Source organism: Sinohyriopsis cumingii, chromosome 9, assembly GCF_028554795.1.
Source record: "Sinohyriopsis cumingii isolate HCF-2022 chromosome 9, ASM2855479v2, whole genome shotgun sequence".
NCBI classification, from domain to species: domain Eukaryota; kingdom Metazoa; phylum Mollusca; class Bivalvia; order Unionida; family Unionidae; genus Sinohyriopsis; species Sinohyriopsis cumingii.
This window is the reverse complement of record NC_142969.1, coordinates 82,732,916-82,747,921: the sequence shown is the minus strand read 5'-3', so window position 1 is coordinate 82,747,921 and position 15,006 is coordinate 82,732,916. Positions and strand designations below refer to the sequence as shown.

At 36.6% G+C, this 15,006-nt stretch overlaps 1 protein-coding gene across 1 annotated transcript in view; it reads left to right on the top strand.

Moving 5' to 3' along the window:
• The first annotated feature begins 2,274 nt into the window (after positions 1-2,274).
• Positions 2,275-15,006, top strand: part of LOC149792133 (uncharacterized) — a 40,316-nt gene continuing 27,584 nt past the window's right edge. Inside the window, exons 1-5 of the mRNA XM_089969343.1 lie at positions 2,275-2,650; positions 3,684-3,768; positions 6,321-6,485; positions 11,549-11,736; positions 12,227-12,387. Coding sequence (XP_089825469.1) covers positions 2,315-2,650; positions 3,684-3,768; positions 6,321-6,485; positions 11,549-11,736; positions 12,227-12,387 — 935 coding nt within the window. The 5' untranslated portion in view covers positions 2,275-2,314. The remainder of the gene's footprint in view (positions 2,651-3,683; positions 3,769-6,320; positions 6,486-11,548; positions 11,737-12,226; positions 12,388-15,006) is intronic.

The following is a 15,006-nucleotide window of genomic DNA, read 5'->3' as shown; positions in this document are numbered from 1 at the left end:
TTGTTTTTAACTAAGCAACAGTAATTACCTTAGACCATAAGGAATTACACACACGATTGTTTCTCCAAAAAGTCCCTCCGTGAAACTCTTGAGTTTAAATTAAAGATATTGAGGTACTCGGATTTACTTTTAACTTGATCAAAATTTATTTTTCGCATGATATAAAAATGAAACTTTTTAAGTTTAACATCTTCGGGCATTTGCCAGAGGGGTGAAAGCTTGTCAAGGTTAGCTCAGTGGTAAGAGCGTTGAGGTACTTTTAAAGAAGTCTCGAGATCAATGACTGTACAAGACATTTTTCTCCTTCTCCCTGCTATTTTTAAAGGTGTCACAATTGGTTGTTCAACGTACTGGAAGGGGTTTCTTACTGTCGCGGTTTTTACGATTATATATATATATATATATATATATATATATATATATATATATATATATATATATATATATATATATATATATATATATATATATATATATATATATATATATATATGTGTATATATATATATATATATATATATATATATATATATATATATATATATATATATATATATATATATATATATGATCTCTACTTTAATTCAGTTTTTCGCAATTATATTTCATCAAAACATGCACAAAATAGATTAACAATTTTAGTAGTATCCAAGTTCCATTCTCAGGTAATGCTATATATGTGTTAAGTCTGACTATATTACAGACCATTATTACACATCTCAAATAGCGACCACTCAGGCGAATAGCTTTGTCGGTGTCGATTTGTAGCCAAGCCGTATATTATTTGTTTGCTTGAAAACTATTTCTTCTGTATTCATTCGTTATTTAATTTATTTTTATTTATTTGTTTTGTCATACTGTAGGCGCTTTCTTGATAATTGATTTGAAGACATGAAAGTGAACTAGTGTGTATCTTTGTCTTAACTCAATAAGGAAAATATTATTGTTGTAGATGATGATGATGACGATGATGATGATGATGATGATGATGATATATGCTTGCTTGATTGATTTATATTCCATATTCTTATAACTGCTTTATCAAAAGAACAACGGCGAATGTTAAATGTCCCCACCTAAGAGAACGTTTATTGTATCCACATATGTAAACGCTGAATGTGTCCACCTATGCAGATATTGAATGTTTTCACGTATTCAAACGTTGAATGTCAGTAACAAATGTTTTATTTGTCTTAAAGTTGCAATACGACACAAACGAGTTAAAAATTATATCTCGCTTTGCACAGATGTTCATTAACCATGGACTTAATGTTTTTAAGTAAAGTCAATAGAACGCCGACTGACAGCAATATCACAATAAAAGTGAAATATGAACAAATGAAAGCTATATAGATCTTGACACAGACAAGATCTTGCTGGCTTACTCAAACGTGCTATTTTATGATGCTGTAGGGCATACCTTAAAAATTTTAATTGATGAAATGTCATAGCTATAACTTACAAGCATAATTGTAGCTTTCTATAATTGACCTACGATGCCGTATTTAGCAAACTCCCAGGAGACTGATTCACATAAATGCCATGTTTTAAATATTCATTCTACAGTTTAATTTCTCATTTTGTACAAAGGTAATGACTTTCACAACAGCAATGAGGAAACAAAAGAGATATTTCCGTGCTTTCAGACATTTCTTTCTTGAAGACATTAACAGCAACAAATGTTTTATTTGACTTAAAGGTGCAATTCGCACAAACGAGTTAAAAATTATATCTCGCTTTGCACACGTTTTCATCAACCATAGACTTAGTGTTTTTAAAGTAAAGTCAATAGAACGCCGATTGACAGCAATATCACAGTAAAACTACTCATATGGAATATGAACAAATGAAAGCTTCATAAATCTTGACACACCAAAACACATTTGCTGGCTTAGTCAAACGTGCTATTTTATGATGCTGTAGGGCATACCTTAAATATTGTGATTGATGGAATGACATAGCTATCGCTTACAAATAGAATTGTAGCTTTCTATTTGACGTACGATGCCGTATTTAGTAAACGCCCAGGAGACTGATTCACATAAATATTATGTTTTAAATATTCATTCTACTGTTTAGGTTTTCATTTCGTAAAAAATTAATGACTTTGACAACAGCAATGAGCAAACAAAAGGGAGATTTTTATGTGTTCTCAGGCATTCAACAACAATCATGTAGGTGAAAAACTCTTTGGTACCCTTCCAGCGCAAGTGGAAGATCATTGCTTTCGAATAAGCTTAATTCATTACAATTTTGTTCTTTGTAGATTTGTCGGAGACATTTGGAAAATTATATTAGTAATTAGATAAAAAAAATGTGGAACCTTTTTATTTTCTACACATCGTTCATAACATGTGTTTTAGTGAACACTATTCTTGGACATGAGGCGTGTCCAAAATTTAGTCCTGGACCATTGGCACTTGGAAATTTGGAGTTTGGAATTCACATGAAGACCTCGTGCTTCAGAAGTTTCTATGGTGTTAGTGTTACAGAATGTGCCACGGAATGTCTTCTCAGAAAGTCCCGATGTAAATCAATTAATTACTGGAGGGTTTCGCTCAAGTGTCAACTCTGTCAAAATACGACAGGCAATGATAACATGGAGCCGAGCAATGGCGGCTTACATAGTGACATCTCAACTTGGAATAAGGTGAGTTCTAAAAATCTCTTTCAACTTTTGTGTGTGTGTGTGTGTGTGTGTGTGTGTGTGTGATTTGGATTTTTAACGTAGCTTTAACAATTTTTCAGTCATATCGCTACGATGTCTGCAGTGTGGCAGTTTTTAGTGATGTCTAGCACTGGGGCATCATGCCGCAGACATGACTCTTAATGCTGAGCGCCAAGCGAGGCAGCTGTTAGTACCATTTTTGTAAGTCTTTGGTATGACTCGGCCAGGGATCGTTCAACTTTTGTTCTCAGCAGATTTCAAACAAGAATATAAGTTTAGCTCATATTTGATAAAGTAGCAATCTCACATTTTATCTGCCAACACTCTCTCTCTCTCTCTCTCTCTCTCTCTCTCTCTCTCTCTCTCTCTCTCTCTCTTATAATATATGTGTGTGTGTTTTGGGGATTTTTAACGTAGCTTTAACAAAAAAAGGTAGTCATATCGCTACGATGACTGCAACGTGGCAGTTTATAGTGATGTCTAGCACTGGGGCATCATGCCGCAGACATGTAGCATGACGTCCCACCCAGTCACATTATCCTGACACCAGGCCGACCAGTCCTAACACTAACTTCTTAATGCTGAGCGCCAAGCGTCGTCGGCCGGGGATCGAGCCCACGACCTCCCGCACATATATATATATATATATATATATATATATATATATATATATATATATATATATATATATATATATATATATATATATAATACTTCAATTGTAACACAATTTTGATAAATTATCAACTAGAATTTCAAAAAATGTCTTCAGTTTCAGCTAATTCAGGTAATTGAGATCATGTACTTGCCTTGTATTTTATTCAGGACAATTTCTTTGGCTGGTCCGATTATCACAATTATTATTGGTGTTATTATTACAACTCTTCTTATTATTATTTTCAATATTAGTATTATGTGTATCATTATTATTATTAGTAGTAGGAGGAGTAGTAGTAGTAGCAGCAGCAGTAGCAGTAGCAGCATATAAGTAACAATTGCTTTCTATTGTATTCAGTTATTTGCCAGCAGTTGCGCGGAAATAACGTGCAGGTACCTTGAGCGATGCATGCCGGACAGCGCCAATGTCTGTGATGTCAGTGGTAAGCGAAATGGGGGAGGGTATCGTGATGGCGGTCGATTTGCATGTATTACAGAAATAAACACACTGACAAACTCAAAAGTAATTCATCATTCTGGTGAAAAAGCATTCCTGAAAAAAAGCAAATGCATTTAGCTGAAAGCACGATTATGCGCATACATGTTTTTCCTTTAAAGTAATTAAATTTATTAAAATTAATACAAATCACGTTTTATGCCAGCAGCATATTATTGCACTGGGTGTAGTAGGGTAGCATAATATCGAAATGGGTGTAATAGGCATGCATAATATTTAAATGGGTGTAGTAGGGTATCATAAATATTGAAATGGGTGAAGTAGGTTGGAATATTTTTGACATGGGTGTAGTAGGGTAGCATAATATTAAAATGGGTGTAGTAGGGTAGCATAATATTGAAATGGGTGAAGTAGAGTATCATATTATTGAAATGGGTGTAGTAGGGTGGCATACTATTGAAATGGCTGTATTAGGGTTGCATAATATTGAAATGGGTGAAGTATGGTGGCAAATATTAAAATGGATGTAGCAGGGTAGCATAATTTTAAAATGGGTGTAGTAGGGTTGAATACTATTGAAATAGGTGTAGTAGCGTAGTATAATATTGAAGTGGATGTAGTCGGGTAGCACAATATGGAAATGGGTGTAGTAGGGTGGAATATTTTTGTAATGGTGTAGAAAGGTGACATATTATTATAATATGTGAGGTGTGGTGGCATACATTGCAGCACATGTCTGCCCGTATGTCACGGAGCTTGTTTATTCTCCATGAGAATGTCTTCATGGATTCAAACCTAATTTAATATGAGATTTAATGTTCAGTAGGTCTAAGTCAATCTGACCCCCCCCCCTTATTAACATTGTGCTTGAATCTGGCCGCTGTATTAAGATTGCCTTTGCATTATAAATCTCAATTCCGTTCTATAAAAAAAAGAGCTGCCTGAATACTTGATCGTGACTCCAGTAATATATTTTATTGTATGCTTGATCGTGACTCCGGGGATATGATATTTTTCATTTTACACTTGATTGTGACTCCAGAGATGTAATATTGTTACACTCACGTGGGTATTTACTTGACCGAGCGGATGTCAACCCCAGGCGCGATTCTCGCTAGAAGTCATAAGTTTACCCCTACTTTCCAAAGACTTCCATACAACTTCAGTTGTAAATTAGAAAGCCCAACGTGTCCATTCTATACCTAAATTTTACTCTAATTAATGCAAGACCACAGATAAAACAACCTGCCAAATATATATCAATCGTACATCTGCATGTTTAATCTTCGTCATGTTTCCGTACCGCCAACCGTTCACGCTTTAGAAAATATACGAGTATCCCCTAACACTGGGAACTATTTTAACTCCGCCACCTTAGGCCAGTCAATCTATGCTTTCCAGGCACATTTCGCCAATATAACTGCACCACATTTGCCCACATGGCGACATAAACGGTATCTGCCACGTCCCTTCTTATTTATTCCCTTGTGTAATTTACCGGTTACCTACTGTAAATACTGCCCTTGCAGTCACACCACGAATGTACACCACTAGATTTTAATATGGACTATCTTACGACAGGGACATTCATTCGGTTTTTGCCGGAATTCACTACTAGTGAACCATGGCATCATGGAAACTCACTAACACTTCACTCCGTGACATTTGCTCCTAATAATTGGTTCATTATTTCGGGCTAGGAATATTTCCATAGCGCCGAATTCCAATAATCACACTAATAATCACACAAATCTAAGAATTCCTTAAAACGGGGCGTTATAACCAAATGCGCATACTCTAAATTTATTACAATATATTTTATAATTGATCGTGACTACAGGGATGTAATATATTTTATACTTGATCGTGGCTGCAGGGATGTAACATATTTTATAATTGATCGTGACTCCAGGGATGTAATTTCCTTTATACTTGATCGTGACTCCAGGGATGTAATTTCCTTTATACTTGATCGTGACTCCAGGGATGTAATATATTTTATACTTGATCGTGACTCCAGGGATGTAATTTCCTTTATACTTGATCGTGACTCCAGGGATGTAATTTCCTTTATACTTGATCGTGACTCCATGGATGTAATATATTTTATACTTGATCGTGACTCCAGTGATGTAATTTCCTTTATACTTGATCGTGACTCCAGGGATGTAATATATTTTATACTTGATCGTGACTCCAGGGATGTAATTTCCTTTATACTTGATCGTGACTCCAGGGATGTAATTTCCTTTATACTTGATCGTGACTCCAGGGATGTAATTTCCTTTATACTTGATCGTGACTCCAGGGATGTAATTTCCTTTATACTTGATCGTGACGCCAGGGATGTAATTTCCTTTATACTTGATCGTGACGCCAGGGATGTAATTTCCTTTATACTTGATCGTGACTCCAGGGATGTAATTTCCTTTATACTTGATCGTGACTCTATATATTTTATTTCCTTGAGACTATGCTCCCTCTTGATCTTTCTTCTCATATTTTCAATTTAAGTGCAATCACTTACACACTTTTCAGAGTGTCCGTTACCAGAGGTAAAACCGGGTACTGCTATCGAACAGGAGACAGGAGTCGGGGTAACCTTAAGGTATACGTGCATCAACAAGCATCTCATGAACACGGGAAATCCTTTCATCACGTGCCAGTCGGATGGAAATTGGACTGTTTCTGACTTTGCTTGTGGTAGGTCAAACATTTGTCAATACTAGGTGAAAAAACAGTAATTCTGTAGGTTTCAATGGGTTTATTAAATTTTGTGTAGACCGGTATAATGCTTCATAGTTCAATGGTGAAAGTTTATTTTGTTGTTTCCTTGCCTGAAATGAGATTCAAACAATTTTTGCTCAAAACTTTACATAATATTTCGCTACCAATATCAAACAAATACTACTACTACTACTGCTACTATTACTACTACTACTACTACTAATAATAATAATAATAGTAGTAATAATAATAATAGTAATAATGATAAGATAAATACATATGAGGTTAACACATCTGGATATGAAAGACACAGCTATCATGAAGTCCTCAATTTTTGTAACAAGTTATATTATAAAATTTATTTTCTTTTTGTTGTTTTTCTTTTGGTTATTTTTTTTTTTTTGGTCTAAAAAAAAGTAAAGTCACACACACACACACAAGCATGCTCGCACACCTACTAACACAGATTTACAATGAATCAATGTGTGTAACTGTTGTGGTCAACACATGAACAATATACTATGTACAGGTATGCACGGGGGCCCCGAGTGGTCCTGCCGAGTGGTCTAAAGCGTTCTCCGTTACGGATCACTGCCATCTCACCTCTGTCTGCGTAGGTTCGAGTCTCGGATTCGGCCAATGTGGGTATGTGAGAAAGCTTGCCAGTAGCTTCTCGAAGGTCGGTGGTTCTTTCCGGGGATTTCCTGGGTTCTTCCTCCACCATTAATACTGGCCGCCATGTATAGCCTATCTTGTGCTGAAAAATGGCGTTAAAACATACAACAACAACAACAACAACAACAACAACAACAGGTATGCACATTTCGGAATGTCACAAGTCATACGTGCTCATATTATTTCTGAACACAACGATAAGATTCTTTACTGGCTTTAATATATCAATACATCCGGTCAAGAAAGAATTTCTTTAAGGAGATTTTAAAACAAGCAGGGGAATTCGAATTGCGTATCATTAGGGTATGGAATTCCCAACGGAAGGTCCTGATACAGTCAAACAGCTTTTGAATAAGTTGGCTTTCGACCACGTAATCTGGATTTCGTTGTTATTTGCTGATTGGAGATTACGCTCAGTATTCGATGATCTTAGTTCAATATGGTTAGAGATATAATCTAGAGAAAGATCGTCCAAAGACTTACATGTCATGATTCCATTAAAATAAAGAACATGTTTTTGTATAGGTAGCGTTTGCAGCAGAACATTTAGGTTAATATGGCTTTCTAATTTACCACTCATGACCGAGAAATCATATAAGAATGTTATAAACAGTTACCAAGGTGTAACGGAGAATGAACCACCTGATTTTAAACCATTGTAAACTATTAATACTCTTAGTTTATTTTGTAAAACTGATTGCAGTGCTGTTATGACACGCAACTGTTGTTATTTTGGGTTCAACGCCATTTTTCAGCGCAATGATAGGCTACCCATGGCAGTCAATATATATTTTGGAGGAAGAACCCGGAAAAAAGAACGGAAATAACCACTGACCCACGTAAAGCTACTGGCAAACTTTCCCCCATATACCCACACTGGCCGAGCCCGAGACTAGAAACCCCGCGGGCAGAGGTGAGATGGCAGTGATGACAAGCGCTTTACACCACTCAGCCATCACGACCCACACTTCATGACTTGTGCGTTGATGATGTATTAATGTGCATCTGGCACTTGGGTTATGGTTTTCATTTTTATTTTCTCTTACGCTATTACTTCCATAATAACAGAAGTTGGTATTTGATATGCATCATACATATTACAACATCTTTTAGGGAAAATTAAACGAATGTGACTTATATTTCATGGTTCACTGATGTTGCTTAACTTTTATGTTGAACTTATTACCTCATGCATCATTGCCTGTGAATCACAACTTTGTATATAATTACGTCATGAAAATTTTATAGCAAATCAGCCGTCACAGAAAACAGGTCGCTGTGACCTATATTTCATGGTTCAGTGATTTACTCTTACCTTTGGGGTGATCTCAGTTCTCTACTTCAGGGTTTGCCTAGGTCATTTCTCAGAAACTATTAGTCGTAATAAATTATTAACAATAGGGAAGATACGGGCAGAAAGAGCCACGGTAAAACTCGGGTAAGCAGCAACAAATTAAGTAGTCCATCATTCTTCATACATAATCATATTCATAAACACTTTCAAAGACAAATCCAGGGAAATATAAATCTCTTGTACTTACCCCAAAGGTTACAAATGCTTTTACCCTCTACCAATCAGAACTTTGCATGAGGTTCTGAAAGAAGGTACGGGTCATAGAATTTTTAAAGGGTTTTCTGATAATACTGTCCAATTAAGGGGCAGAGTTTTCCAACACTAGTGTCTAATTAAGGGGCAGAGTTTTTCGACATAAGTGTCTAATTAAGGAGCAGACTTTTCCGACACTACTGTCTATTATGACATGCAGCTGTTGTTGTTATGGGTTCAACGCCATTTTTCAGCGCAATGATAGGCTACCCATGGCAGTCAATTTATATTTTGGAGGAAGAACCCGGAAGAAATAAAACGGAAAGAACCACTGACCCACGTAAAGCTACTGGCAAACTTTCCTCCACATACCCACATTGGCCTAGCCCGAGACTAGAACCCCCGCGGGCAGAGGTGAGATGGCAGTGATGGCAAGCGCTTTACACCACTCAGCCATCACGATCCACACTTTTGACTTGTGCTTTGATGATGTCTGAATGTGCATCTGGCACTTGGGTTATGGTTTTCATTTTTATTTTCTCTTACGCTATTACTTTCAGAATAACAGAAGTTGGCATTTGATATGCATCATACATATTACAACATCTTTTAGGGAAAATTATACGAATGTGACCTATACTTCATGGTTCACTGATGTTGCTTAACTTTTATGTTAAACTTATTACCTCATGCACTATTGCCTGTGAATCACAACTTTCTATATAATTACGTCATGAAAATTCTATAGCAAATCAACCGTCACAGAAAACAGGTCGCTGCGACCTATATTTCATGGTTCAGTGATTTACTCTTACCTTTGGGGTGATCTCGGTTCTCTACTTCAGGGTTTGCCTAGGTCATTTCTCAGAAACTGTTAGTCGTAATAAATTATTAACAAAAGGGAAGATTCGGGCAGAAAGAGCCACGGTAAAACTCGGGTAAGGAGCAACAACTTAAGTAGTCCATCATTTTTCATACATAATCATATTCATAAACACTTTCAAAGACAAATCCAGGGAAATATAAATCTCTTGTACTTACCCCAAAGCTTACAAAGGCTTTTACCTTCTACCAATCAGAACTTTGCATGAGGTTCTGAAAGAAGGTACGGGTCATAGAATTTTTAAAGAGTTTTCTCGTAATACTGTCCAATTAAGGGGCAGAGTTTTCCAACACTAGTGTCTAATTAAGGGGCAGACTTTTCCGACACTACTGTTTAATTAAAGAGAAGAGCTTCCTGACACTGCTGTCCTATTAAAGGGAGAATATCCTAATACTACTGTCTAATTAAAGGGAGAGCATTTTGACACGTTTGTCCAAGTAAGATAAATTTACCCGGGAACCCATGCCATATGACCATACAGAAAACATTGAACTGAAATTTTGCCAAAGATTTTCAAATGATCATACAAGAGGGTTAGTGGGAGGGTAGGAGTACATGGATAGGAAAGGATGGAGCTACCCCATTATACGACCAAATATGGCATCTATCCTTCTAGAGTTTTTGGAACAGATTACTATACAGGCAAACTTTAACTGAAAACTGTAATACATATTTTCAAACGACTTAGACTTTGCCCTTGGCGGGGGTGGGGGGTGGAAGGACAGAGACGTGTGCAGATCAAACTCCTTGGAAAAGGATTGGGTTATAGAAAGTCTAGATAGAAAATAACGATGTATAGCAGTTTGGAAGTTCAAATCCACTCCCTGGGCACCCCTGGAAGATTTTTAGCATAAGAAGAAACGTTATTGATATGTTTGTTGTCAGAAAGACAAAATAGGTGCTAATGAGGCGCACCGAAATCAAAAGAAAGCCAGAAATAAGACGAAATCATCGTACAGCCTTACACAGTGCTCCGCATTTTCCCTTTGTATGAGATTTTATTTTGTTGTTTATTGTGTCTTTACATACAGAATCAACCAAAAGCGTAACCTCAATGGGTAGGTGACTTGACAGAGAGGAAATATGTATAATTTCAAAAAGTAGCATTGAATAACAGTATTTTCATGAACGCATGCCAATATACATGTATTGTAAATTGGACACTCTAATTTGTTACCTTTATTCCGGGAGAGGAGGTTAACTATTTTGTGTTTGTTTCTAACCGGTCGCAGGGAACAAAACTTTTGGCATTTAAAAAAAGACTCGAGACCATCTAGACAAGATTTCTACTTCATAGTTATATATATGCTCTCTCTCTCTCTCTCTCTCTCTCTCTCTCTCTCTCTTAAATTTGGACAAATTATGACATATACTATTGCTTACATTTTGTGTAATTAAAAATTTATATATATATATAATGCCACTTGGAAAGTAATATACTACTCAAGACATGAAATGTCAAATCGGTACTATAGATTATGTTCCCAATGTGAACTATTTTCAGTTGGACATCAGCTTTGAATTAATGTTTACTGCAGCGGTCAAATCTCTAGTAGTGGACTGTCTGTTGACATAGAATTGAGCGGAGGAGTAATGCTAATCACAACAGATTGATTTTACCAAATTTTCGAGTCGCAGCAACGCAACCATATTTTGATTTTATCTACTCGCTTTAGCATCAAGGGCAGGGATATTGTCATACCCGCCGTCTGTTCGTCTATCTGTTATCCATCAGTTCATTTTTCCATGACCACATCTCCTCCTATGGGTGGACTTTCACGAGATTGGCACATCATAGTGACCGTTATGACCCTTAGCTTACCCTTTGAGGGAGTGAGGGTGCATGCCGGGTGAGGGATGTAAAATATGATGTTAAACGCGATGGGGCTGCCATGGCGTGCTTTCAAAGCTGTTATTCTTTTGTTTTCCTTCTAGATCCCTGGAAGCTGGTTTTCCGCATCACTCCTGGAGTTGGCGGAGATCCATATGACGCATGGATATCCGATGGACCTTACACAACAAATTCTGACGTAAACTGTCAAACTATTGAGTCGAATCCTAGCTGTAAGCGTCACTTCCGGAGTACTCTTTTACAGAGATGGTCCGCAGAGGTGACGTCTGAGGTACGTATAATCAAGATGGTATTCACAATGCATCTGTGTACTTTTTCTTTTTCTTCGAGATGGGATGTCAGTTTAGAAAGGAAAACCTCAATCTTTTTTCCTCCCACTGCTTTCAATCTTGTACGCTTACATAAAAGCTCGTTGATTCCTAATCTTCATAATGATAAAAATGCTCGAAATAATTCATCTTCGTTTCTTTCAAAAATGTGGCTTGACTCTAAATCTGATGTATGTGACGGAAATATCGTTTCATCAGATAGTAAAAAAAAATTCTAATATCTTGGTCTTCACATATGAATCTGTGATCTCGTCCTCTCTTTGATCAGAAATTATTATATATATATATATATATATATATATATATATATATATATATATATATATATATATATATATATATATATATATATATATATATATATATATATATAACTTCATGTATATATTCTTTCTTGTTGTAATTTGAATTTTTTTATATCGTATCACCCAGGTAAAAGTGGGCATCTACAAGGATGGTAAAGAGGTCCACAACATTACATTTAACTCTACGGGATCAAATTTGACATCCTGGTTTTCTAGAGAAAGAGTTCTGCGTACGACCTACACAGGAATTTTGAATACCACTCAGTTTAATTATTTCTGTCTTCAGGGGTATGTTCTCTATCCAATCTTCTCACTCTCATGCACACACACGCGCACATACACACACACACACACACACACACAAACGCACAACTATTTTGTAGCAACATTTCCAACAGTTGCCATATCCGCACTTTTTAAGGTATACTAAGATAATACTTTATGTCTGTCTGTCTGTCACTGAGTTTTACTGCTTAAACCCCTTCTACGTTGGTTGTGGAAGGGTGATTGTGTTTTTTATGATGTATCTCTGACGAGTGTATGACAACGATAGTTTCAGATCCTTGATACAGTTTCGGGAGAAGTCCCATTAAGTAGGTAATACTGACTCTTCCCCATAACATCAAGTCCTAACATCAAGTCCATCGACACCGATTTTGAGGGACGCGGGGGTTGTCTGGGGAGTATATGGTTGGCGGTCACTGTTAAGATGAATTCTTCTTTGTAATCTGAACGCTGTATGCACCGGTTCATGGAGGGTAATCATATGTGTCATGAGGTTCTCTCGCAAGTTGATGACAACCTGGGTTCAGATCCGTAATGAAGACCCCAGGGGAGTAGGGAGTGGGTGGGTGTAAGTTGAACTCCATCTACACTAACTGAGGGTGGATGTCATATGGGATTGTCACTATGATATTCGGTAAACAACGAAGGTATATGATTCCCGCTGCAGCTCAATGGACAGATCTTGTGATCTATGGAGTTATCACTAAGATATCCGGAAAACAACAAAGGTACATGATTCACAATGCAGGCCAAGGGTACGATTGTGTGATATGGATTAGGGTCACATTTTCATAGATAATATGAAAACTGTATTGGAACCTGAACTCCTGCTACATTTATTGTGGGGATGGATGGAGGTGCGGTGATTGTAGGTGGAGCGGATGATCATGCTAAATTGGTTGAGTAGAATATCGTGTTATAATAACGTATTATAATAACAATCTTCAATGTGCTGATGTACCTATCGTGTTATAAAGCGGTGTTAGAACTTTGATTACTACTATAGGTCATATCCTTCTACCCAACATGAATTTGTCCTCATATCACTCAAAATCAAACGTGTATGCATGCGAACCCGTGGATTATAATCTGTGATAGGCACGTGCGGTTAACAACTGTAACATATGTCAGCAGCCAACAAAAACTGCTATTATAACAATCCTATGTGTACACCTCTTTGAGAACGTGACTAGTTTCCAATACGATAATATTGTAATTAAACGAACGTATACTTGTGTATATGTCACACAATATTTCTACCTTAGCAGTGGTTGGCAAACGCGAATGGTGTGGTCGATGATGCCAGTCTGATTGATCTTCATCACATAATTGTTACGACAACGTGGACTTAAATTAAGTTACAAAGTAAAAGCAACACGTTTAGTAAAATTTAACAAACAATATATTTCTCTATAATTCAAAGTGAAAATTTTAAAGGAACTTACCATATTGTGAATTAAATTCCCAATACTCCTTAAAGTTCTATCACAATTCCAAAGTAAAGAATGTGCCGAAGAAATTCCATAGGTGATCCGAATGAATTCCAATCTGATATGTGCTGATGTTCCAATAGTCTTGAATGTACCAAGGTACTAATAGTCGTGACATTTCGCGATAACGTAATCCATCATGCATTTAAATGAATGCACAATGATCTCAAAGTATTGGTTCAGTCCAAAATATCAGTGAGCACTTGGTAATTCCAATGAATAATTGAAATAAGTAATTCCTCTTAAAATATGCCTGACCACAACTGCAAGTAATTCACAATAACTTATATTAAAATCTTGTTGATCTCAACCATATAAACATCCCCCACATGCCCTTATGTCGCCATAGTATTTTCTGAAAAAGAAAACTCAAGCATCTTTATCTCACCGTGTAGGCGATTGTTGCAACGTAAACGACACTGCACTGATTATTGAGTCCACGTGTTTGTTCACTGTAGCAGTGATTGTGCACGATGGCATTAACTATACATTGTGGCAGCTGTTGACACTGTTGCGTCGACGGAGCCTTATATTTACCGTGTAGTCGCAGGGTGCTGCATAATTGGTTTGTTTTTATTTTGTGTAAGTTCCGTTTCTTCTCGGATTTCGTTTACAGCGCCTTTTGCCATATGTCTGCCTTGTTTATATCGTTTCTATATATTATATTCTATGACTTTATCATAAAGAGTCCGCACTCTGCTGAAATTTTCGCAAATATTAGGTGCTTACATAAAAGCTTTAAAAGATTAACTTTCATATATGATATTATTTTATTCAGATCTGATATTTTTGTCTATATCATTTAATATGAACACAACATCGGTTGTATTTGAAGCTGGGCAATATTTGAGGGCATTCTATTTTCATATAATCTGGTTGAGCTGATTCCAGACATTTCTTTACTTCTTTTGCAGAAATGAAGCCATGCAGGCGTTGTATTTCAAGAATAGTGTGCCTGATTTTCAGTATTTATATACCTTTACTGCCTGTCCCCATTTTCGCATATGTGCTTGGATTTGCCGGTGGTTTTCGAAATCTGCCATCACTGTGCCATTCGCAGCAATGTTAATTATTTTATCCTCAATAACCATCGAGTGGAGTTTATTAATTTTATTGAGACTGCTTTGTGCCA